Here is a 25,948-nt window from a genome sequence, read left to right on the forward strand (position 1 = left end):
GACGTTTCCGACCCTATAAAGTATATATATTCTTGATCAGCATCAACAGCCGAGTCGATCTAGCCATGTCCGTCTGTCCGTCCGTCTGTCCGTCTGTCAGTCCGTCTGTCCGTCTGTCCGTTTCTACGCAAACTAGTCCCTCAGTTTTAAAGCTATCTGAATGAAACTTTGCATATAGTCTTCTATATACTCACACTGCTATATATGTCGGAACGGGCCGGATCGGACGACTTTATCATATAGCTGCCATACAAAAGTTCGATACATTTTTAGAAAAAAAATTATAACTTTGTTGTTTTTCAATATTTTTACACCATTTTTTAGATATGGCCATTCTATATTATTTTAGATTTTCAATAAAAATTTCATAAAAATCGGACGACTATATCTTATAGCTGCTATAGGAACGATCGGGAAATTAATAGAAAAAATTAAAACTTCGTTGTTTTTCAACGTTTTTTCATCTACACAGAGATATAAGCTTTTTTTATTATTCTATTTTATTATTATTCTAGAATTTTGGTAGAAATTTCATAAAAATCGGGCAACTATATCATATAGCTGCCATATAAACCGATCGGTAGATGTAGAGAAAATGTAAAGCTGGGAATGCGAAACTGTAACTGTCAAACTGTAAACATAATAATATAGGTAAAATGTAATGAAATAATATCTGCAAGGGTATACAAACTTCGGCGTGCCGAAGTTAGCTTCCTTTCTTGTTTTTCATTGCTCATAGTTCTATAAGAGTGTCAAAATCATGAAAAAACTGATCTTGCTGTGCAAAAGGAAGTTCATTAAAAGTTTGAACCATTTTGAGGATTTGGCAAACCAGTAGACCAATTGGAATTAAAACAAGACCACGTTGAGCTGCAATTAGCTGAGCAATCTAAGCCGACACCTCAAAGGCAAGCATCCGGCAGCAATTGAACCCGCTGTAACGTTGTATTATAAGTTCCAAAAGCGGATATAGAAACCTCAATCATCTCAATCCGACAATTCGTTCAAAAGATTTAAAAAAATCATAATGAGTGTTTGCTTTTTGAAAATAATTTTTTTTTAGCTTAAAAATGATTTAAATAAATATATATATTTAATATATAATATATATAAATTTATATATAAAGTTTTTCCGCGATGAACTCCTAAACTACTTAACCGATTTTAAATTAAATTTGCACACCGTGTGCACTTAAAAGATAGGATAGCTTACAGCTTAACAACAACAGTTGGAGCGTTGAATCTACCAGCATGTTCAATGGTACTTTGTCGGCTTTTATGACGATTTGATAGTTGTCATTTTGCAATCGTTGCGAAACACTTATAATCAATCGAATTAGTTGATTTTGATCTTCTAAAACATTTACCAGTAATATCACAATTGCTCTTTCCGGTACCGCGTGGTCACTCGCTCTTTACAGTTCCCCATAAAATAAATTTGATGAAATTTTGGATTATTATTAGGCATTGGCATCAATGACCCGATTTTTTGTTACACCTGGCCTTGTATTTTGAATGTAGTTTTAAAATTGCATCCATTGGATGCAAGATCGCCAATTTTAGTTGCCCCAAATGACGTCATTTGGAAGCAAAAATTAAATTTGCGTATCCTATGCAAAAATAATTGTTAATTAGCTTAATTGCCAGCAAGATGGGATAAGGTTCCGGCGGAGTGGGTAGAGGTGACAACACAACTTTTCCTGATGCATAGCACATGTCGGGTATTTCACTCCGGAATTTCAATGTCTGACAACATTGACATACTTTATCCATTCCACCGATAGCAATATTTGAATGCGAATGTTAGTTAATATCTGGTGCATATTTAAAAGCGAGACGAACGAATGATGTACGTGTTAATAAGCGGATGGTCCGCTGCCTCTGTCGTTCTTGCACTCGTGCTGTGTATGTAAGTTTCGTTCTTGTGCCGATCGAGCCCAAGGCCGTTGCGTTACGTGTACGTGTGAGTTTTATTTTAAAATATACAATAACTTAACATCACACAAGTTTACATTACTGAGAGTTCACCGCAGTGTTCCCTCCTACCTTTACGCGACAATGAAAAACCTAATTTTCCCAGTAACTTGCAGTGGGGATCGTAGTATCCCCGCATTCAAATTGGGCTAAAAATCCATACATTACATTATTTGACCGCTTAAAGAACTGCTTCACTCAAATCCAGTTATCGCAAATAAGAGTTATGAGTAAAATAAAAGGTAATACCAAAAAATTTGACCTGGAAATATAATAATTTTACCTATTTCATATTATTTTATGGAGTTTTCAAAAATTAGGTCTATTATAACCAATTTTTTACCACTTATTTTTAAATTTAAATAAAGAATGAAGAATAATTATTATTTTAAATTTTTATATAAATGTTTAGTTATAACTGTTATATTCAATTTTAAAAATAATGGAACATACCAATTATTCCGCAGTTTTTAATTTAAAGGTATTGAAGCGTAGATTAATTATATATGCCAATTTATATCAATCCGATTCTATGCGTTTTCTGTGGACGCCATACTGAGCGCTCCAAACGAAGGATCCATATTCTAAAATAGGAAGAACAAGTGAAGTATATAAAGATTTTGTAACATATGGGTCATTGAATTCCTTTGACCACCGTTTAATGAAACCAAGATGCATGAGGCATTCCCCCTCCTCAACCCAAAAAAAAAAAAAGAAAAAAAAAAAGAGCAGCCGTTTAGCGTATAAGTTGCAGGCTTAGGAATGACACGGTAGAATGTCATCAGCTTGCACTTAGAGCCATTTAAGTTTAATAAGTTCACGCAGCACCATGTTTGAAAATTGTTAAGATCTGTCTGTAAGTCTGATTGGCAAGTAGCGTCGTTATATTGCACACAAAGCTTGACGTCATCAGCGGACATAAGTACTCTGGAGTTGGTCAAAACTTCGGGCAGATCGTTGATAAATAATGTAAACAATAGGGGACCCAAATGACTCCCTTGCGGGACGCCAGATGTAACCCTAAGAACATTAGATAGTTTATTTTTAAAAAGGTCCTTTTGCGTCCTGCCATTTAGATAATATGAGATCCAATTAAGAATATCAATCGGAAATCCCATTTAATCGAGTTTCCAAACAAGAAGAGAATGGTTAACAGCGTCAAATGCTCTACTGAAATCAGTGTAGATTACATCTGTCAGAAGTGAGCTCAAAAAGATTGATATTCTCCTAATAAAACCATCTTGACATGGAGAAATAATTGACCTATACAGGTGCTGCAATTGAGGAGTAATGACATTTTCGAACAGTTTTGGGATGGCCGACAACTTATAGATTCCTCTGTAGTTGTTGGCCTCCAATTTGCTACCTTTTTTGTGGAGATGAATAACGAATGATAAGGGAAAAGTGGAAAGTTTCTAAGGATAAGGTAAACAATTTCAGAAGGGGATTATATAGGCCTTGGGCACAATACCTAAGCACACAGCCAGGTATTCCGTCGGGACCTGGCAAAAAAACTGGCTTAACACGATTAAGATCTAAAAGAATAGAGCTTTCATTTAAGGTAGGACTTAAAATTTGGTTCGATTTGGGGATGATGTAAGAGTAAGTCTGATTTGAGTCTATTAAGTTTGAGTAAGTAGTTTGAAAAAAGCGAACTGTTTTACTGTTTTTAGAAAACTGGACCCTGCAGCGAGTCAAATGATTATTGTAACACCGAGGCGATAAATAGCTAGATAGGACAGTTTGATAACCCATGCGATTATATTGTGCGTATTGATTAGATTTTTATTTTTGAGGCGGGTCAACTCTTTGGTAAACCAAGGAGGCTTATTTGCTGTTGACGGATAGTATAACGCAACCCATTAATAAAAAAATGAATTCATAGTACTGCAAAAAAATATCCACGGCATCAGCCATGTCAGTGCATGTGTATAAATTGGACCAATTATAATAAATTATCAAATTATTCAGCCGTTCGAAGTCCGTCTTGCGAAAGCACAGGTCTTTTATTTAAGCAACAGACAAGAGAAATGTACAAATTGTGGCCGCGCAGTTTTACATCTAACAATAAGTAGTTAGATTATCTCTCCCTTGGAAGCGGAGCCTCTTCTCTCCCATGCTTCTGCCTCCGGCCTTGTATATATACAAGTAGTATATCGTAGGTGTGTTGTGTGTGTTTTGTGTATATGTTATAACAAATATACGTTTCCAGCTGTAAAGCACATGGCTTTTCTCTCGAATCCTTTCGGGTTCTTATTCCGGTGCTGGATCTTAGTAGGCCTTAACAATATCCTTGATGGCCGCTAGGGATCCGCAGGCTGTGATTAAAATATTCTTCCACATAATCCAGTTGTATTTTTTTTTTTTTTTTTTTATGCAAGACGTTGATGCACTATGTACAGTACATATCAAGTGAACCTTGCGACACCAAGCACTTGCTTGTTCATGTTAGGTATTAGTAGGCGCGAAGGAAATAAATAGAAAAGGATGAGGGGAAAACTACTACTGGGGTGCTGCCGGATTGGTTGCTTGCATGCATACTAAGTGGGTTACGACTGAAGTTTTTAGTTTAGGAGTACAAATCATTGTAATTTGCACAAAGGAATCTAAACGGTTCATTCAGTTCAAAGGATGTTCTACAGTGGAGCAAAATTAACGGGATAAAACATCTAGTGTTTTTACTTGGTACGTGAAAATTAAGCTGACCCAGTGTTGAAATTAATCGCTTGTTTTTTTATTTATAGCCCGAACCAATTCAATAAGAGTTATATGTTTAAGTTGTGTGAGTAGTTTAATATTTGATAATTTTATATTTGATTATTTTATATTTGATTATTTTCGTGCACACAACCAGCCACGTTAAGATCGAAAACGGAAGAGGAAGTGAGGCCAACCAGTGTGACCGTACATTCCTTTTTACTAAATATAGTAATTTTTTCTCAACATAACATATATAAATGTTATATCCAACATCGAGCAAGTCAGCACTTTCCACGTCATCGCGGATTAGGTTATAGATGAATGTAATACCTAGAATGGTTCTACGATTAGACAAAGAGGGTAAGTTAATTATAATGAGTCTACTAGTATACGACGGTAACCTCTAGTTTGCATCCCAGTTTAAGGGCTCCAAACGCATTCATTTTCTAATATAGGACGAAGTGAAGTATATATGGATTTTGAAACATAGGGGATATTGAATTCCTTCGACCACCGTTTATTGAAACCAAGCAGAATGTGGGAACATGTAAGAAAAATCGAACTACCATTGACCGATTGCTTCACGCAAAGGAATTTAACGTAGTTAAACTGCTATTAATTCGGACGCGAGAGTGGAGTCGACCGCTATAAGGACACCTCCTCCACGTCTGATCTTGCCGGTATACTGTGAACACGCCGAAAAAACTTCGGAGCTCAGAAACTCCAGCTTTAACCAAGTTTTCGTGAACACAATAACTGGGGAACTGAGACCCTGTAAGAATACAATTTAGGAAGCTTACTACGTAAACCTCTTGTATTCTGATAGGAGATATCAAGGGAATCGGTTAGTTTTTTGGGACGGAATTGAAAGACGTAAATGTCAGATCGGGCCTAGGAAGGTAATTCGTACTGACCACTTAATATTTTTCTTTGCTTCGAACTTCTTGACAATCACGTTCATTGAGCAGATTTGGGCAGAGTATGGTTTGTCAAAGAATTCGTCAGGAAAATTTACTTTAAAAGATGAAATGCTCATAGGATGAGAAAATTTAATTAATTTTTTGCGTCTAAGAGACTGATTTTATAACTTAAGGCTATTTAACTTTGTTTCCAGCGACGAGCATATCTTGAGTTTTACGAAAACAGCTCTTTAAGATCGCTCTTGGTTTGCCGCATGAACGACATCATCTCTCTTTCCATCTCGCGGCAGGCCTCACGGCAATAACGTAAGCCGATGTTTTTGGCCACGTCATCGATTGTCCGGGCAGCGACACCAATGCACTTGGCGTCTACGATGTTGTCGCACAACCAACAGCTAATGAATGCAGCAGACAAAACAAAGAACACAAGAAAAAAATACGTCAGTTAACTTGGAAGGAGGAATATGTTATATACTATATACATGAATGATGATATTACAGAATTGTTTGCCGTAACCAAGGCAAACTCATCAGAGGCATAAAGAACACACTTAGTTCCATCTTCACGTGAGGGCCAGCCGATTGTAGAGTGTCTTAAAAATGCAGGACCCGCTTTGCCAAAGTGACTCCTGGCTCTGCGACCGAGTCGCATCATCCGCCGCATTGTCAGCAGTAGGTACCCATCGCCACTGAAACACCTTCGACGACTCCAATATCTCCGCCACTGGGTTGCCAACTAACTGCTAATACCAGCGGTGGGTGCTGCCGATTCATCTCAGCACCGTCTTTGAGTCCGTCCAATTAATAAGATCAATCGGAAATCCCATTAAATCGAGTTTCCGAACAAGAAGAGAATGGTTAACAAAGTCAAATGCTTTACTGAAATCAGAATAAATTACATCTGTCTGAAAGTTATTTCGGTAGCCCTTTATAATAAAGGAAGTGAGCTCCAAAACAATGGTTGTTATTGATTTCACTTAATAAAACCATTTAGACACGTTATTCTTAATAATCTGACTATTTTCCAACGCCCTGCTGCTTGTACGCCATCTTATAACTCTGGCAGCACAATGCGGTCATCCTTCCAGAGTAATCCTGTCTGGTAGCGATGCCCCACTCTCATCGTGGTGTCTTCGTGAATTTCTTGTGCCCTAACATCGTCGCTGCCTGCGACCTGTGGCGCGAGCTTCACAAAGACACGGCTAGTAGGCAGGACCTCGATTTAAGGTGCGAGTGTGATCGGTGCTCAGCACAAAGAGTACTTGCAACACACAGACGGTTTTGTGTTTGTCTTTTACATTGATGCTCGGGGGTGAATGGCACCAGTTGGTATGAGTAGAGTCTCAAAAAGCGACACCTTGCAGTTGTCTGGTCAGGACAACTGTCTTTTTTTTTTTTTTTTTTTTTTAGGCTTTGCTTTTATTTATTGAATCTTCTCATTTATGAGACTAACAATAAGTGTATCAAATCTTACAATACTACCTAACTAGCAGTCATGAGACTGGTACAGAGTAAATGGCCCTGACTAATTATGGCTGGGTTGGATGGTCGTTACGTAGTAGGCGGCTTCTTCTGGAAACTCGTATCAAGTCCCTTGCTAAAGGATTTGGATGTGTGGAGAGTTTTTCCTTGTAGGATGCTTTTTGTTTTTCTATTTCGTTCTTAACTGCAGGAATGCCGAGATCCCTGTGGATGTGTTCGTTGCGAATATACCATGGTGCCCCAGTGATAGTTCTCAGGATTTTTGATTGGGCGCGCTGTATGATGTCTAGATTGGTACTGCACGCGTTCCCCCAGAGCTGGGAGCCGTACGTCCATATTGCCTTCAGTGTGGAGATGTAGAGCAGGACCTTGTAGTCCAGACACAGGGGCGATCGGGAGTTTATGAGCCAGTGGAGGCTGCTGGCTTTTAGTTTTAGATGAATTTTCTTGCATTCAATGTGTCTTCGCCATGTTAGGCGTCTGTCCAGGTGGACGCCCAGGTATGTTACCACGTTGACTTCGGGGATCTGCGTGCTGTTCAGGTAGAGCGGAGGGCATGTTTGTCTGTTGAGAGTGAACGTTATGTGCTTACACTTTTGTTCATTTATTTTAATACGCCAATCAGAAAATAGAACCATCTTGGAACACGGACGTGTTTACTTTTACTCCGCATTAAATCCATTTTATAAATCGAAATAATCGTCAAAATCTCATAACTTTGCTTTTTTCCTGCAAAACAAACATAGTTCTGCAGCGATTATATCGAAGTAAACAATAATTTGCACTATTTACATTGTTTTTTAACAACTAAAAAGCTTGTTAAACGCTGTGCATTTTGTTATTGTCGTGCGAATCGAACATAGAACATTTACATCGAACCGAAGCAAACCGCTTGTGCACTCGCCTACACATAAACACATACACAAAACATAAAACACAAAGCGCGCGCACAAAACACTCAAAACAACAACACGATGAGTTCGATGGCAAAGCGATCCAGGAAGGAGACTCAGCTCGACCAGGACGGATCCCGGCCCTCAGATGCCCAGTTGCTGCAGAAATTCGACCTGAAATTCGCAGACCTAAAGGAGAGTCTGACTGGCTTCCTGGAGAAGAAGCTTCAACCGATGACCGAGAAATACGACCAGCTATGCCAGCTGGTGGCCAAACTGGAGAACGAGGTGAGAGAGATGGGCGCGTTGAAGCAGCGGGTCTCGGAGCTGGAGAAGAAGCTAGCGGATACCCAAAGCGATAAACGCGTCGAGGCGCTCGAGGCCAGGCTAGTGGCAACTTGTAATGCGCAGGCAGAGGCAGAAATCGCATGCGACTTGCGCTGGCATGGAGTCCCACAAACGGATGGGGAGAACCTGAGGGCACTTTTCCACGCACTCTGCTTCTCACTTGAGCTAACTCCTCCGCCCAAAATACGAAATATTTTTCGCGTGCGACCAAAACAACCCGCACATTCTATAGTTGATCCGATCATAATTATAAAGTTGGACCACGTGAGCGATAAAGCGATGCTCTTACGTGCAGTGGCTGCATTCCGGCGAAATAATAAAACGCAACTAAGCTTAAAGCTTATAGGCCTAGACTCGCCAGCGTTTATCTACATAAACGAGCAGCTGACGAAACCGAAATATGAAATATTCAAACGAGCAATGCATCTCAAACGGATAAAGTGCTTATCAGCTGTTTTCACTCGGCGAGGGGAGATATTCGTGAAGGAACGAGTAGGTGCAGAGGCTAGGTGCTTGCAGAGCTTTGGCGATCTGGATCATCTGGAGTTGGAGATGGGGCTCGGTAATGAGTCCCTTACTTTAGAAGTTTCAAGTGTTGGAGCTTTACAAAATAGTTCTTTTCGCGCCTAAACGTAGTTTAAAATGCATTTTTTATTTAAAAAGTTTAGTAATATTTAAAAACAGTCGCTGTAATAGGAAGCTTATATTTATTGTGGGAGTCTTTAAATTTTGAATAATTCTTGATAAAATGCTAATAATTTTAAAATTTATTAATATAACATGGAAGACAACATAAATCAAAATAGTCAAAATAGCCGCGCGTTACTGCGCATTCTTGGAAAGCAGAGATCTGGTCTAAAAATCTGTCATATAAATGCTCAAAGCCTGACTAAAAAAATTGAAGAATTTAGGTATCTCTTTATCGACTCAGAAATAGATGTTATATGTATATCTGAAACATGGTTTGTCCCGAATATTTGTGATGTCTTAGTTGAATGTGACGGCTTTAACTTGTATCGTTCTGATCGTGAAAGTCATGGTGGAGGGGTTGCAATGTATGTGAACAAAAAATTGAAGTCCAAATTTGTATGTAAACATCCTGCTTGTAGTTCTGTGGAATATTTATTTGTAGAAATTAAATATAAGTTACAACACACTGCAAAAATGCTGATTGGGTGCGCCTATCGGCCTAATTGTCGGACCAACTATGACAACATTACAAGTATCCTAGCTGATTTGTCAACAAAATATGCAGATGTTATTCTTGCAGGTGACTTTAATAGTGATTTAATAAGAGAATCACATCTTACAAATAATATGCAGTCGCTAGGGTTAAATGTAGTAAACACTACTTCCCCTACGCATTTTTGCAACACTCGCAGCTCATTACTAGATGTGTTCTTTGTGACTAATACTGACAAAGTAGCTTTATATGACCAGCTAATCGTCCCGTCTTTTTCGAAACATGACCTCATCTTTCTGACATACGCAATTGACCTTCTATATCATGACAATACCATAGTCTTTAGGGACTTTAGAAATATAAATTATGAACATTTAAATGAAACCTTTAACTGCTGTAATTGGGATGGCCTATATTTACTCGCAGAAGTTGACGATCAAGTAAAGTACTTTCAGGATAATATACTTAACTTGTATAACAGCTGCGTTCCGGTTCGTAGAAAAATAATTCGTGCAACGGAGAAACCATGGTTTCATAATGGCATTCGGAATGCGATCAATGAACGCGACAAAGCTTTCAAAAAGTGGAAGAGGTATAGGACATCACATGAATACAGGAAATTTAGTTTGCTGAGACAATCTGTAACTAAGCTCATTGACATTGCTAAAAGCAGCTACTATTCCCGTAAATTTGAAAGAACATCTTCTACTCAAGAAACATGGAAAACAATAAAAAGTTTGGGAATAGGAAAATCCAAAGGGAGGGTGGAACAGGACATAGATGTGAATGAACTAAATAAACAATTTATAAAATGCTCAGTACCTGAAGTTCTTGACAATCAATACTTACAACTTGCACCTGAAATCGTCTGTGATAATAGGTTTAGGTTTGTGACTGTTAATCAATGTGATATTCTACAGACTATACTTGACATTAAGAGTGATGCGACTGGACTTGACGACATTAATCCGAAATTTATCAAAATTTTGTTACCTAGGATTCTGCCTTATTTAACTCATATATTAAATAAAGCATTAACAACCTCGACTTTTCCTGACTGCTGGAAAACGGCCAAGATTATTCCGATTCCAAAATCAAATACTGACTACAGACCTATATCGATCCTGCCGTACCTTTCTAAAATATTAGAAAATATAATGGCAAAACAAATAAATAAATTTCTCACTGACAATGAAATGCTAAATAATAATCAGTCAGGATTTAGGAAAGGTCGAAGCTGTACTACAGCTATATTAAAGATTACTGACGACATAAGGAAACAAATGGACGATAACAATGTCACATTTTTAGTTTTACTGGACTATAGCAAGGCTTTTGACACTGTAAACCATAATATTCTATGTTCAAAGTTACGTAATATGTTCCATTTTTCAAAAACTTCTGTTAAGCTTGTGTCTTCGTACTTAAATAATCGTCGTCAATCAGTTGTTCTATCTAATGTATCGTCGGAATTTGGAAATGTCACTCGTGGTGTCCCCCAAGGTTCAGTACTTGGTCCACTGTTGTTTACACTGTATGCTAATGACCTACCATCTGTGTTGTCAGAATGTAATGTGCATCTGTATGCCGATGATGTCCAAATGTATGTGAGTCGTCCTTTAAATAGAATAAGTGAATGTATTGATGTATGTATCCGTGAACTTGCTCGAGTAAATGAATGGGCAATCAAAAATGGACTAGGCATTAACCCAAATAAATCTAAGTGCCTCGTAATAAGCAGAAAAAAAAATAAAGCTAGACAATATCGAACCTCTTCACATTAATAACAGTCCATTAGAGTATGTCGAAAAAGCCGTAAATCTTGGATTTACATTCAACAGGACTCTTACATGGAACGATCACATCGCAAAGGCAATAGGAAAAGTATTTGGAATGCTGAGAGCATTGTCTGTGACTAAGGGTTGCCTGCCTATAAATGTTCGTATGTTAGTAGCAAAAACATGTTTAGTCCCGTGTTTATTTTATGGTGTAGAAGTTTTTTCAAATTGTGACTCGATTAGCCAAAATAAAATAAAAATAGTATATAATAGCATCGCAAGATATATATTTAATTTGGCACGAATGGAACATGTGTCGGCTTATGCCTATAAAATTTTTGACGTAGAACTTAGCGGATGGATAAAGATGAGAATATTGACATTTCTTCACAAATTAATATATAAGAAAGAACCAGCATACCTATTTGAAAAATTAACATTTACTGCGTCTAGAAGACTAAACAATCTAATTTGTATAAGGCCCAGATCCCTGACATCCGAGAGACAATTTTTTATTAATGCTATTAGACTATGGAATCAGCTACCCAACAACATTAAAAACATTAGCAATGCTACGCAATTCAAAGAAAAGGTACTCTCACAGTTTAAATAAGTCCCATAAATTAAATTAAATTACAGCGACTTAGGAATAGGATTAGGATTAAGTTAAATTAACTACAAAATATACTAAATAATAATAATAATAATAAACTTTAAATTGTTAGATTAAGAATATAATATGCACAAATTTTGTTTAGATTTAAGCTTTATGACAGTATGTATTGTAACCCTTTGTGACTAGCGCTCTAATTTATAAGTTTTACACTTGTAGCGTTAGGAAGGCAAATAAAATCAAATCAAATCAAATCAGATAGCCACTTCTCGACTACCTTGAGGTGGTTGGCGAGCTGGGTTGTTGCCCGGACTGGACATCTGGAACGGCTGAGGATCGCAGTGTCGTCAGCGAAAGTGGATAGTGTTAGCTGGTCGCTTGTGGGTACATCCGCTGCGTATAGGACAAATAGGGTAGGCCCAAGTGCGCTTTCTTGTGGAACTCCAGCTTTGATTGCATAGGTGCCGGATGTTGTTGCGTTGCACCTCACTGCGAAGACTCTGTTGTAGAGATACGACTCAAGTAATTTGTGTGTGTATGCCGGCAAGAGTGTTTTAATTTTGTGCATGAGGCCATTGAGCCAGACGCGGTCGAATGCTTGAGAAACGTCTAGAAATATTGCGCTGCAATATTCTCGATGTTCAAAGACTGTGCGAATTTCTGATGTTATTCTGTTAACTTGCTCTATAGTTCCATGCTTTTCTCTGAAGCCAAATTGATGAGCTGGGATGATGTTGTGAGCTCCTAGATAAGGAATTATGCGAATTATGATAGTAGACTTATGATGGAATCGTGTGGTCTTTTCCGGGCTTTGGTATCATTATAATTATAGATTTTTTCCATTTAGTTGGGCACAATTCGGAAGTTCAATTATCATTTTTTGAGTTATTTGGTCATCGCCGGGAGCCTTTTTCGGCTTCAGTTCCCTGATGACCTTCGTGATCTCGTTCGGACGAAATGATGTTGGAGTAGATTCCGATTCAGTTTGGTTTTGCGGTAGTTCAAATGGATGTGCTGCAGGGTTCGGAAGGAAAACGCCCTGGAGATGTGAGGCAAAAGTTTCGGCTCTGTCTTTGTCGCTGCGGGCCCAACAACCAGATGATTTTCTAATCGGGGTAATGGTTTCAGTCGGAGAGCTTAAGCTTGGGTGAGCCCTCCATAAGGGATGCTTTGTGCTGGTTGGCGAGAGTTTCTCAATATATCTTAATTGTGCATTTTCGGCATCTTGCTTCAGGGCCCTGCTTAGTTTTCGTGTGGCTTCATTTAGACGTTGCTTTGAGCATGGCGATCTATTGTTTTGCCACGCCCGTCGCAGACGCCTCTTTTCTTGGATAAGCTGTTCAATCTGCTGGTTCGTTTTGAATTAGATTTTTTGCACATCCTTCTGTTGTGGTGTTGAGATCCTGGCTGCAGTCACAAGTACCTCTTCCAGAGCGGAGGTGGTGGAGTCGATGTCGGCTTCAGTATTGAGCTGGGGGGCTAGCTCTATGTGGGAACTCACATACTTTTTGTATTTCATCCAATTTGTTCTGTGCGACGTCAACCTGTGAGAGCGATCCGTAGTTTCTGGGCTTTGAAGGAGGGTTATCAACAGCGGCGAGTGATCTAAAGAAAGGTCCGGAAGGGCCTTGGCGTTTATTAGATTGCGTGGGATGTCATTTGATATTTTTGTCACCGCAAAGTCAATTAGATAAGGTATCTTTCTGGGGTCTGCTGGCCAATAGGTGGGGCTACCAGGAGAAACGTAGTCCAGTTTATTTCTCACATTGATGAGAGCGTTATACAGTTGTCTTCCCTTCGGGGTCACGAGGCGGGATCCCCAATGCGTGTGCTTTGCGTTGTAATCTCCTGCAGCTATGAAACGATCTCCAAGAGAGTTGTAAAAGTCCATGAATTGGCCTTCAGAGATTGTAAAGCGAGGTGGGCAGTAGACAGCAGCAATGCAAAGGTTGCCGTTACCTGACTGCACTTTAATGGACGTAGCTTGCAACTAATTGGTTGCAAACCTTTGGTGGAAGTGGTGTTTGATGCGTTCTCTGATAAGGATGCCGGTCCCGCCGTGGGCTTTACCATCTGGATGATCTGTGAGGTGGAAGGTATAACCTCTTATATGAATGTTGTATCTGCTTGTGAGGTGCGTTTCAACTAGTAGCATGGCGTCGATGTGGTTTTCATTTAGAAATTGTGTTAGTTCAAGTTTATGCCGTGAGACGCCGTTGGCATTCCACGTGGATATACGTAGATTGGACATTGATTATTTTGACTGTTGTGCTACAAGCAGCTGTAGCACCATATTCTGATTCTGGATGAGCGTTTGCATGGTCGTTTTCATAAATGACATGAGTTCCATCATACTTTGTTGCATGGTCACTATCATGGATTCCAGGTTGTTTTGTGGCTGCCCTGGGGCCTGCTGAGCATTTACTGTGTTTGAGGGGAGTGGATTTTGCATACCTGTCCGTAGAGCTTCGGCGTAGGAGATGCCCGTGGGGGCATTTAGCGGACCAAAAGAAGATCTGGCTGCTTTGGCGAAAAATACATCTGGAGTAGTTTTTGAATTAAAATACACATTTTGTGTATTTTGTTGGCGTGTAGCTGTCGCTCTTCGCATGCGACTCTTCAGCTCCTTGTAGACCACACAGCCTCTGTAGTTAGCTGTATGGTTTCCTCCGCAGTTTCCAAATTTTTTCGTGTTGGGGTCTTCTTTGTTCGCAGGGCAGTGTGCAGAGTTGTGGAAGTCTCCACAGACTACGCAGACTGACCGAAGGGTGCAGTATGTCCTTGTATGACCATACTCCTGGCAGTTTGTGCATTGCACAGGACCGTTGCGTTTGTGAGGTTCTTCCACGGTGATTCTTCGATGCAGTAGGAACTGCAACTTGTAGATCGGGTGAACTTCATTCTTCTTTAGGGCTTTACTGTCTGGCTCAAGTTCGACTTTGAAAAGAGGTTGCGGCTTTTTGTTTTTGTTGATAATGTTGCAAACATTCTTGGCAAAGAAACCCTTGCCTTTCAGGGCTTCTAGTATCTCGGAGGGGGCGACATCTGGTTCAATTTCTTTCAGCACTACTTGCAGTCCCTTGCTGCTTTTTAGTTGGTAGGTGTAAAAGCTCTTTTTTGCTTCCTGCAGGTAATTAGACACAGCTCGAAAGTGTTCTTCTGTTTTGGTTTGAACTTTGGTTTCGCAGATGTTCCCTTTAATAATCGGAACGACATGAAAATTTCCGTCCCCGACCACCGCAACAATTTTGTTGACCAGGGCGTTTGAACTTTTCTCCCTTATATATATAGGTGGGGGCTTTGACTGTTTTTGAGTCTCCTGCTCCGGCTCTGCTGGGTTATTCTCATCAGCTGCTAGCGGGAAAAATTTGTTGGAGTTGGTTGGGTCGTAGCTTTTGGTGACACGGTTGATCTTAGGTTTGTTACCAACCGTGTTATGTGGGCTGAGCTTACGCTTAATTTGGATGTAGCGATCCATGCCAGTCTGTATGGCCGGAACCGCTTGTTGCTTATCGGAGCTCACGGTTTTTGTTACCAAAGAACTTGGCGCTGCGGCCGTTGGCACCGATTTTGCAATATTGGTCGTTCGGTTAGTTGTTTTTGTTGCTTTTGCTGCGTTTTCGGAAATTACAGCTCTGCTTGTTGTAGGTGCGTCTTCCATCGAAGCCGGTGGTGGTGGGGTTTGGCATTGGGAGCTCCAAGATGTAGGAGCTAGAATAAGTAGGGCGGGAGAGCAAGATTGCGCTCTCGTGCCGTCGGCGGTCAGTAGAGCCGGGTTGGGCTTGGTAGACGTTTTTTCTGCTTCGATATCGCGAGTTGAGAAATAAGAGAAAACACCGTTTCTTTGGTTTACAGAGGTTCTACGCTCATTCTTTTGATCGCCGCTCATTATTTTGAGCTTGTTACGCGTGGCACCATATAAGTGAACTTTGCAGCTCAAAAACACGTCTCACGCACTAGTGTCCGTATGTCATACGCACTGTAGGGCTGGCCTAACTGACAGTACGTAGTTTAGAGTTCCGAATTTACTTTTTTACCATGAAAAACACTACAAGAATGAACCCCGCGTATTGGCCTATGTGTGGCCCCTCGAGGGCCGTCCGGACTAACCTAACCTAACCTAACCTTCGTTCACTTTATGTTTCCCGCGCCCTCGATATTTTGTGAAACAGTTTCTTCAACTTCAGTCCAGTTATCGGGTTTCCACTTTACAAAATATACCTCTTGCCTCCAATACTTTTGTACGCCTCTTTTGATCGCCGCTCATTATTTTGAGCTTGTTACGCGTGGCACCATATAAATGAACTTTGCAGCTCAAAAACACGTCTCACGCACTAGTGTCCGTATGTCATACGCACTGTAGGGCTTGGCCTAACTGACAGTACGTAGTTTAGAGTAGTACTTTTTTACCATGACAACACTACAAGAATGAACCCCGCGTAGCGGTTGTCCGTAGGCACGTCTGCACTCGATGAAGGTCGAATGCGAACGGTAGGGATTAAGAGTCAAAGGATTATTGGGTGAGGGATTCACTGGAGGTGCCGCTCGCATTGGCCGTACCGTAGTACGTTTCCAGGAGGTACCACGCGGAGGACCTTCTCCGAGGGGAAGGTGGTGTCTATCAAACCGATATTCACCTGCGAGTCGACTTGGTGCTCCATTAGAGCCAAGGAATATTCATCAACAGTTGCCCTGCAAGCTTTGCCTTGGATTGGCGCCCCTTGCCACCAAGGCATAGACGGTAACGAAACCGCGGACGAACTTGCAAAGGAAGGCGTCGGACTGGCGAGTGAAAGAGCAGAAAACGTTCCTATCTCCCTAAGAGCGCTCCAAAGCGAGCTAGCGAGACGGGCTGACGCAAGCGCAAAAAGTAGGTGGAGGAGTAATTCAGCAACCTGCAGAATATCAAAAATCATGTGTAAAGAGCATAACGAGAAACTCACTCACTACGTGCTGCATCTTCCGCGGAAGGACTGCAGAATGTTAGTGAGTATTCTAACAGGTCACTGCCTGTCTGCTGCACATGCAGTCAAGCTGGGTATTACCAACAACGCCAAATGCCGGAAATTTGATGAATCCGAGGCAACCGAAACCTTGGAGCATCTCATTTGCAAATGTCCGACCCTAACGAGGGCAAGAATGAGATACCTAGGCTCTCCAGTTCTGGCATCGCTAGAAGATGCCTCCAGGATGAAGCCAGCCTTGATATTCAAGGATCTCGAAACCCGCACAAATAGTCTCTAGGTCCATCCAGGAGTTTCCCCGGATAGCTATGGGCCGTATTGGCCTATGTGTGGAAGGTGTCTTGCCTCAAATACACGCGTATATGTTAATCGGACCGCAAAAGTCAACACCGCATCTAGAGAATGGTCTTGATGGCGTCAGGCGCTCGACGGGCAGTTGACCCATGACTTGTTTCTCCAGAGTTGGTCGATAGAGTACGCAGTGTACGCATGACCTTACGACGCGGCATGCCAAGTCCCGTGCATTGACGATGCAAAATCGTAGGCGTATATGTGCGACTAGAGCCTTTGGGCCGGCGTGGAAATTCTTCAAATGGATGTGCTGTACGTATTGGTGCACAAAGAAGTCCTTGCTTGGGAGAAGAATTGGATGCCTTTGGGTGTCAGGAACATTGACTAGTTCCAGACGACCTCCGACCTTGAGCAACTCGAACCCATCAGTAACCTGTAGGAAGGGATTCAGATTTCTTAAGTTAGTTCGAGTCAGCTTGCCCTTTTGCAACAGTCCTATATCCTCAGAGAAATGCTTGGCCTGCAAGTTCCAACAAATACAGTGCAATGCGGGAGACAATTCTTGTGGTGATGGCGATAATGTTGCGAACGGCTGCAGCTTTCTGGCGAAGTGAACAAAACGAAGTACCCAGGCGACAACTAGTATGCAACGATTGTGAGAGCTAATAGTTAATGCAGCTGCCAGAAGACGATTGTTGATGGTGACTATAGTAAAGGCCGATTTGCGTTTTTCCATCTGGACCACATCCGGATCAATATTGCCAGAACTATCCGCTGGCCTGTGTAGCTGATCTCGTAGTAAATATGCGGGACCGTCGAGCCATATCGACTGCAGTAATTCAGCTGCGTTGCAGCCCCTGGAGAGTAGATCTACTGGATTATCGTGTGTCGGAATATGTCCCCAGTCGCAATTGGAAGTGTTTTCCTGGATTTCGGAAATACGGTTTCCGACAAACTTAGAAAGTGTAGCCGAATGTTGTTGAATCCAGTGAAGAACAATCTGAGAATCACTCCATAAGAATACCGTTGGTTGGTAGTCTGCAAATATCTTCTGTATCTTGCGCAATAGGTTGTAACAAGTGCGCCCCACATAACTAACTTTGGTAGCGACAATTTTCTAGTGGGCGCGACTCTGGATTTCGATGTTATGAGTCGTATCTTAATGCTGCCATCTGTTTCAACTGTACGTGCATATATACAGCAGCCATAGGCTCTAATCGAGGCGTCGCCGAATCCATGCTACTGTAGACTCCGGAGACTCGGCTGTAAGCAAAGGCGTGAAACAGCGATTCCAACGACGAAAGTGATGAGAGAAACGATGTCCATGCTGCATAAAGATTTTGCGGCACCGATTCATCCCAGTCTAACTTGAGCAGCCATAGTTCCTGCAGAATGATTTTAGCAACTATTATTATTGGCGTGACTAAGCCCAATGGGTCAAATAATGATGAGGCTATCGATAGATAGACGGTTTCCGATGTGTGTTTCGGTACAAATGCGATCGTTGATCCCATTTCAAACCTAACGTTCTTCTAAATTCGAATCCTTTATAGTGCGATCGTCGACGAACATACTGTGATTTGAGTGCCATTTTGCAAGCTTAAATCCGCCACTACTAAGAATTTCGGAGACCTCTGCCTTGATTCGAGCGAGACCGTCCACTGTGTTCGCTCCGCAAAGGAAATCATCAACATAAAACGATGTTTTAATGGCATCAGCACCGACCTTGAACTTGTTCGAATGTTGATCCGCCAGATATATCATGCTTCGTATGGCTAGGTATGGTGCCGTTTCGGTCCCATAAGTTACAGTGTTGAGTTCGAAGGTGCGTACTGGTTCTACGGGGTTGCTCCTCCAGAGAATGTACTGAAACTTACGGTCATCCACGTCGACGAGGACTTGTCTTAACATCTTAACCACATCAGCCGTGATCACGTAGCGATACGTACGGAAGCGTAAAAGCAGCGTATATTGATCGGGTTGAATTGTTGGCCCGACCATGAGCAAATCATTTAGCGATTTCTGACTCGTTGTCTGACAGGATGCGTCGAAGACAACTCTTAGTTTGGTTGACGTACTCGTTGGCTTGAGCACACAATGATGAGGTATATAAAAGTTGTAACATCCTGTCGTCCACGGGTAGTCAGCGGGACGTCCAGGGTCTGTGCAGATATATTTATTTGGTTCAGGCGTGGTTGCTATAAGAGATTCCGACCCCGTCCCAGAGTAGAACGCTAGAGGATTATGCCGTAAATGTATCTTAATGTTTATTAATTCTCAATAATATCATGCCGGATCTCGATTCTGGGGTACGCCGTAGTTCCGATTCGTCCTCCTCGTTCCGAGTGCGGCTGTCCGTTAGGGGGATGCCGATAGTCTCGCCAGGGTATGGGCCTTGAAAGCCACCCAATAGCGATTGCGTTCGGACTCGAAAGTCAACCACGAGAGAATGCGTTCGGACTCGAAAGTCAACCGAACCCAGTAGTTGTCGGACTCGACAGTCAGCTCAGCGCCGTTTGTTGGACTCGAAAGTCAGCTCAGAGAAGTTCGGACTCGAAAGTCTGCAGATTCGGACTCGAAAGTCAGCTCGAAGACGTTTGGACTCGCAAGTCTGCAGGTTCGGACTCGAAAGTCAGCAGAGAGGAGTGTGTTGTTGGACTCGTAAGTCGGCAAGGAGAAGTTGTTGTTGGACTCGCAAGTCGGCACGGAGAAGTTGTTGTTTTGGACTCGAAAGTCTGCCAGGAGAAGTTTGTTGTTGAACTCGTAAGTCTGCAAGGAGAAGTTGTTGTTGGACTCGCAAGTCGGCACGGAGAATCGGACTCGAAAGTCGGCAGTGGTTTGGACTCGCAAGTCAGCAGAGAGAATCGGACTCGGAAGTCGGCAGTGTTTTGGACTCGAAAGTCAGCAGAGAGAATCGGAGTCGAAAGTCGGCAGTGTTTCGGACTCGCAAGTCAGCAGAGAGAATTGGACTCGAAAGTCAGCAGAGATCCTAACTACGATTTGTAAATAGGAACCTGAGTTCCCAAAAAGTGACTTCGCTGCTAACTACTGTGGAGGTTAACTCGACCCGATCGCAGTCGGCTGCTAAGTGATTACTCCAGGGCCGTGGTCCGCTTTATATAGGCCCTGGCGAGGCTTCCGTGTGGCCAGAGTCTTGCGCGGGATTTGCCCGAATAGTGTGGCCAGTCGTTCGGTCTAGTGTGACCCTCCGCTCGCGATCAGTGGCGCGCGCGCGCATTCAATTCAAATTATCTCCATAATGTTGCCAATCCATTTCTTATGTCCCTAAGTGGTTCTATTTTATTCTATTTCTTCCTTATAAGATATATTGTGCGCCTACAGGCGTTACAAAGTGTGGCACATTGAGTTGAGGCATCTCTACTAAACTCATATGTCTCAGAGTTTGAAATTCCTGCATGAAGTCTATGTAAATCGACCTTATATCCGCTGAGCGACTGAGGCGGCGTTCAAACGCTTGAAATCGTCTTCGTGCACTTTCATACGAGTTGCCAAGTAAGCTGGGATCCGTTTTAAATGGCAGCCGAACCACTATGCGTCCATCATCGTCACGGCGAAGAGAGTCGGCGAATTTCTCCTCACATTTGCGCTGCTCTGGTGTGTATATGTCAGCCGACTTGCTAACATCTTCAACCTTCCACAATCGCTCGACGTTTCGGTTAATAGCATCCTCCAGTTAATGAGTAGCTGTGAACTATAGTGGGCTTGGTTTGGCAACGACCAGAGATTATCCATCCTAACAACGTTTTTTAGAGAATTGGCAGGTGGGGACCGAGCTTAATTTGACCAACCGATAAGATTTCGAAGAATGTTTCTGTTCCAAGTAGCAAATCAATTCGACGAGACTTATTGAATTTAATGTCAGCGAGGGGCGCGTTTTAAGGTAAATGCCATGACGATATATCTATATCTGAATCTGGGTTGTATGCGATATGCGATGTAATGCAAAAATCTAGCGACAATTCTAATGCGTTAAAGCGTGATTTGATTGTGCGCGATGCTTTATCTGCGTTTGAGATTCTCCAATGCTGCGTATTTCCATGTGGCGCTTGATACGTGGTATGCGAAGCGCTTGAGCAAACTCATCAGACATAAAGTTAACTTGTGAGCACGAGTCTAGCAGAGCGCGACCTATCTTGTAACAACCTGAGGCATCCTTAACCAGAACCAATGCCGTGGCCAATATTACACGATCTACTTAAGTCTCCCTGTGAGTGTGAACAACTGCATTCGACATCTGCGGAGCATTTGACTGAGGTTGAGAAGGCAACGGTGGCGAAAGAGTAGCTTGAACGACTTCTCGATGCAACATAGTGTGATGGGATTGGGAACAGATTCGGCACTTCTGTGTCGACTGGCATTTGGCCACGTGGTGACCTTTGCCGACACAATTAATACAGAGACCCAAGTTCTTTATGATTTGAAAGCGATGATCGACAGAAGTGTTACTAAGTTTAGAACATCTAAATGTTTTGTGTTCGTTACTGGAACAAACATGGCATATTGGTGTGGAGCAAGAAAAGGTAAACCCAGGATGCTGCTGTGGAGTACGTTGTTTAGTGGCAATCTGCTGGGTCGCATTAGCATCACCGTTAGCATTGCTAAGAGCTTCTTGATATTGGCAGTGACGCTCTACGACCTCAACGCACTTTGGCCAGGACGCCAGAGTTCCGTAATCTAAAGATTCATTCCACTTTCTCTTCGTCTGATTGAGATGAGCATCGCCTGAACAATTTGGGTTTCACTTCCGAGAGATAACAACGAGTAAAACAATGCCGTTGCATTGTCAATAAGGCTGCGAAACGTTTGGCTATTAGATTTTGCAACCTTTGGCAAATTGAATAGCGACGATATATTGTCCAGAAAAACCAGGGTTGGGTTGTCATAACGACTCTTTAGACGCTCGAGAGCCTTTGCGTAGTTTTCAGGTGTAACTTGGAACGTTAACCCGTTTCAAGAGCTGATCCACGTAGAAAATTTAGCAACTGATTAAATTTCTCGATTGGGGATAACAAAGCTTGAGCATCTACAACTTGTTTAAATGACGTAATAAAGTTTTGATATTCCGATTACTTGCCATCAAATGTAGGTAATGCGAGTCTGGGTAGTTTGATAGATGACGTGTTGAATACGCTGAGCGTCGTATCATTGCCAGATGTATTGTGAACATCAGGGCCGAGTTGCTCCTTAATGCTAACCTTGATGCTCACAAACATGTCTTCCAACTCCCCACGAACATCTCGTTGCTGCTCATCCACATCTTGCTGCTCGATGTCATTTTGTACCGACAAGAATTGTTTGAAATACGCCTCCAATATTGACAATCGGCAATTCAGTTCGGCTGACGAAAGTCCATGACGTGGATCCACAGTAGTCCGAATTCGAGTAATGTTTCTGCGGAGATTAGTGCGTTGTTGTTTTAACTGTTGTAATGAAGCCATGCTTGAAAATTAAGTTGCCAAAGACCGAAACAACTGCAGCGATACTACTGCTACAATCTGGCAACCCTCCAATTTTTTTTTTTTTTTTATTATTAAAAAAGAATATAGAGTTAAGTGTAATATACAAAAAAGGGAAAGAGTGGAAGAGTCCGCTCCCGTGGGACTGCCGCAAAGCTATACTTCACGGGGACGGCTGGCGGTCCTAATGCCGCTCATCGGCCTTCAGTGCGACGGGTCTGCTCCCGGCGCCTCAGCTCTCGCATCACGGATGCTGCCATTTCAGCAACCGCATCCCATTTGGAGGGGGTCTCCATCATGCAGCAGACTAAGTTGTCGGGTGTCAGGCGGCAGTTCATTGCCGCTTCCAGCGCGGCTCGTTCCGCCGAGAAAAGGGGGTATACGAAGAATGCATGCTCCGCGTCCTCAGTAAAAGCGCTGCCACAGTAGTCGCAGTACGGGTCGCCCTCATGCTTAAACCTGTGCAGGTAAGCCTTGAAGCAACCATGTCCTGTGATGATCTGCGTGGTGTAGTATACCAGCTGACCATGTCGTCTCTGCAACCAGGAAACCAGATCGGGGATGAGCCTGTAGGTCCATCGTCCTGTGCTCGCGTTGTTCCATCTATCCTGCCATCGAGCCATGGTGCTGCTTCTCTGGATTCTGCTACCTGAATTCCCAGTCCTGCGCTCCTCTGCCAGTAGGTCTATTGGAATTGCTCCCGATACCACCAATGCAGCTTCTTCTGACACCGTGCAGAAGCAGCTCGAGATGCGCAAAGCACAGCGTCTGTAGACAGATTTACACTGCCGGCTGTAGCTGACAGTCCTCATGGCTTCCGCCCAAATCGGAGCGGCGTACAAGATGGTCGAGGTCACCACTGTAGCTATTAATCGTCTGCTATGCTGCTTTGGGCCACGGGTGTTGGCCATCATCCTAGAGATAGCGGCCGTGGCCTTAGATGCCTTGGCCGCTGCGTACTCCAGGTGGCTCTTAAAACTCAGCCTATAGTCGATCATGACTCCGAGGTACTTGATCGCCGGACTGGACTCGACGTATGTCGAGCCGACCCGGAAGGTGACCTTCTCTACGGTCTTTCTATTGCTTATGAGCACTGCTTCCGTTTTGTGTTCGGCGAGCGAGAGACCGTTGTCTTTCAGCCAAGACATCATCATGTCGATTGCAAGGCTGCATTTAGCAGAGACATCGGACAGGTGCTTCTCCACCGTGACCAGCGCTATATCGTCAGCGAACCCTACTACGGCGCAGCCATCTGGTAGTGGAAGTCTCAGGATCCCGTCATACATGACGTTCCACAGGATTGGCCCAAGAACAGATCCCTGTGGTACACCACCTGTCACGTGGTGCATCTGGTTACCGTCGTCGGATGTGTACAGAAGGACGCGGTCTTTGAAGTAGTCCGCTATCAGGAGGGTGAGGTTCCCTGATATGCCGCCGTGTTGGAGTGCCTGCAGGACTAAGCTCCAATTTGCTGAGTTGAAAGCGTTTTTGACATCTAGGGTGCAGACCAGGCAGTATTGCTTGGTGCCTCCCTGCCATCTTTCGCCTTCAATCGCGTTTGCTGCCATTAGCGTTACCTCTCGTATCGCGTCGATCGTGCTCCGATGAAGATCGCTTCACTCGCAGCAATGTTTGGCAGCACGAGGGGCGGCTGCGACGGGAACAGCGTGGAGATTATAGCTCCAAGTTGTTCCTGGGAGGTTGGAGTCGGCGGTCTGTAGAGCTTGCCCATGACCAGCTTGTAGGCCGAGCCGAAGGGTTCCTGGTCTGCTGCATCGCACAGCTCTTGGAAGCACCTGCTCTTACTCGTCTTAATAGCGATTTTGAGGGCTTTTTTCTTCTCCTTGTAGCATGTCTCGAACAGCGCTTGCGTGGGACGCCCTCTACTTCGTTGACAGCTTCGCCTTGACACAGAGAGGCACTCGCTCCTGGCGACGGATATCTCATGATTCCACCAGGGGACTGGTCTCCTTCCATTTCCTCTAGTGGAGCTCGCCATGGCGGCATCACAAGCAGCCTTGATTCTCGCAGCTAATATGTCGGCGCAGGTGTTGGCGTCGCCAGTGATGACGTTGCCATCCATACTGCTTAGGAGTGTATCTGCGTTAAGGGTGTGTACCTTGTACGCAGATTGCCGGAGAGACGGGCCCTGCTGGCTGTGCGTCGTCTGGGTGATAATGGCTGCGTGGTCGCTGTATGTGAGCAGATCCGTGACCTTCCAGTGGCTGGTCCGGCAGAGCTCCGGGCTGGCGAAAGTCAGGTCAATGATTGACTCTCTGCCTGCCTTGCTATAGGTGCATCTAGCTCCATCGTTCAGGAGACAAACGTCTAATGTGGCCAGGGCGTCCAGAAGGATGGTTCCCCGCTGAGTCGTTTTCGAGCTCCCCCAGGCGGTGGACCACGCATTGTCCCCAGCGATTAGTACTGGGGATCTTCCGCGGGCGTCTCGGGCGATCTCCTGCAAGATGTCTCTAAAGGCATCTATATGCAAGCTCGGGGCTAGGTAGCAGCTGTAGATGGTGGTTGCTTGGACCTTAGCCCTTGCATAGCCAGGTCTCGACGCCCTCTGCGACAGGTGTCCAGGGGACTGCCCGCAGCTCCATATGGCTGCACCACCATCCGCACTCTGTTGCCATACTCCCTCTGCCTTTGACTTGTACGGTTCACTCAGTACAGCAATGTCAATTTCCTCCTCGAAAACCGTCTGTGACAACAGATCTTGGGCAGCTCTGCAGTGGTTTAAGTTAAGCTGTAAAAACTTAACCATTCTGCGTGTTATGGGTGGCCTTCAGGTACTCAACCCTCCAATGTAAATACGTACGTGTGTATTTCACTCAATTTGAAACTGGAGTGAAATTGCACAGCCAATTTGAGTGAAATCGCTGTGCAAATAACTTCAGATCAGCGATATCCAAACGAAGTATCAAGAGTGAGCGAGATGACTGAATGCAACTTAACGGCTTGGTTGACGATGAGGCGGCGCTGAAGGCAGGAACAGCATTTAGAACAGCAAGATCCAAATGAAATTCATGTGGCGACGTGGCGGTTGTTTCCCTTTTCCTTACGATGCGGCATTGGCGTAGGCAAAGGGTTATGTACCCGGGTGGTGCTCCAATGACGATTGAGACCAAATTTCCAACGACGAGAAGTTTCTGTAGCCTTGGGCGCAGCTACAGCAGCGAATTGGGTAGGAGATCTGCGGTGACTCGATTCGAACCGACAGACCCGAGACTCCAAGTAGAGCTTGGAGACGACAGCGACAGAGAGGCACACGGTGACCCTTCCAAGTATAGCTTCTCGAGACCGAATGCTCGAGGCCAATGCA

The 25,948-nt window shown here is 43.4% G+C and overlaps 1 protein-coding gene across 1 annotated transcript; it reads right to left on the reverse strand.

Annotated features, from left to right (window-relative positions):
- Nucleotides 1–24,196: 24,196 nt before the first annotated feature.
- LOC121503184 (uncharacterized) lies at nt 24,197–25,390 on the reverse strand. The gene has a single exon (XM_041777402.1). The coding sequence runs from the start codon at nt 25,388–25,390 to the stop codon at nt 24,197–24,199; it is 1,194 nt and encodes a 397-aa protein (XP_041633336.1).
- Between the last annotated feature and the right edge of the window lie 558 nt (nt 25,391–25,948).

The sequence above is a fragment of the Drosophila kikkawai genome, chromosome 2R (genome assembly GCF_030179895.1).
Source record: "Drosophila kikkawai strain 14028-0561.14 chromosome 2R, DkikHiC1v2, whole genome shotgun sequence".
Taxonomy (NCBI): Eukaryota; Metazoa; Arthropoda; class Insecta; order Diptera; family Drosophilidae; genus Drosophila; species Drosophila kikkawai.

What these genes read in the sequence shown, in the direction of transcription:
- LOC121503184 (XM_041777402.1), bottom strand. Translation starts at nt 25,390, where the DNA reads ATGGTTAAGTTTTTACAGCTTAACTTAAACCACTGCAGAGCTGCCCAA.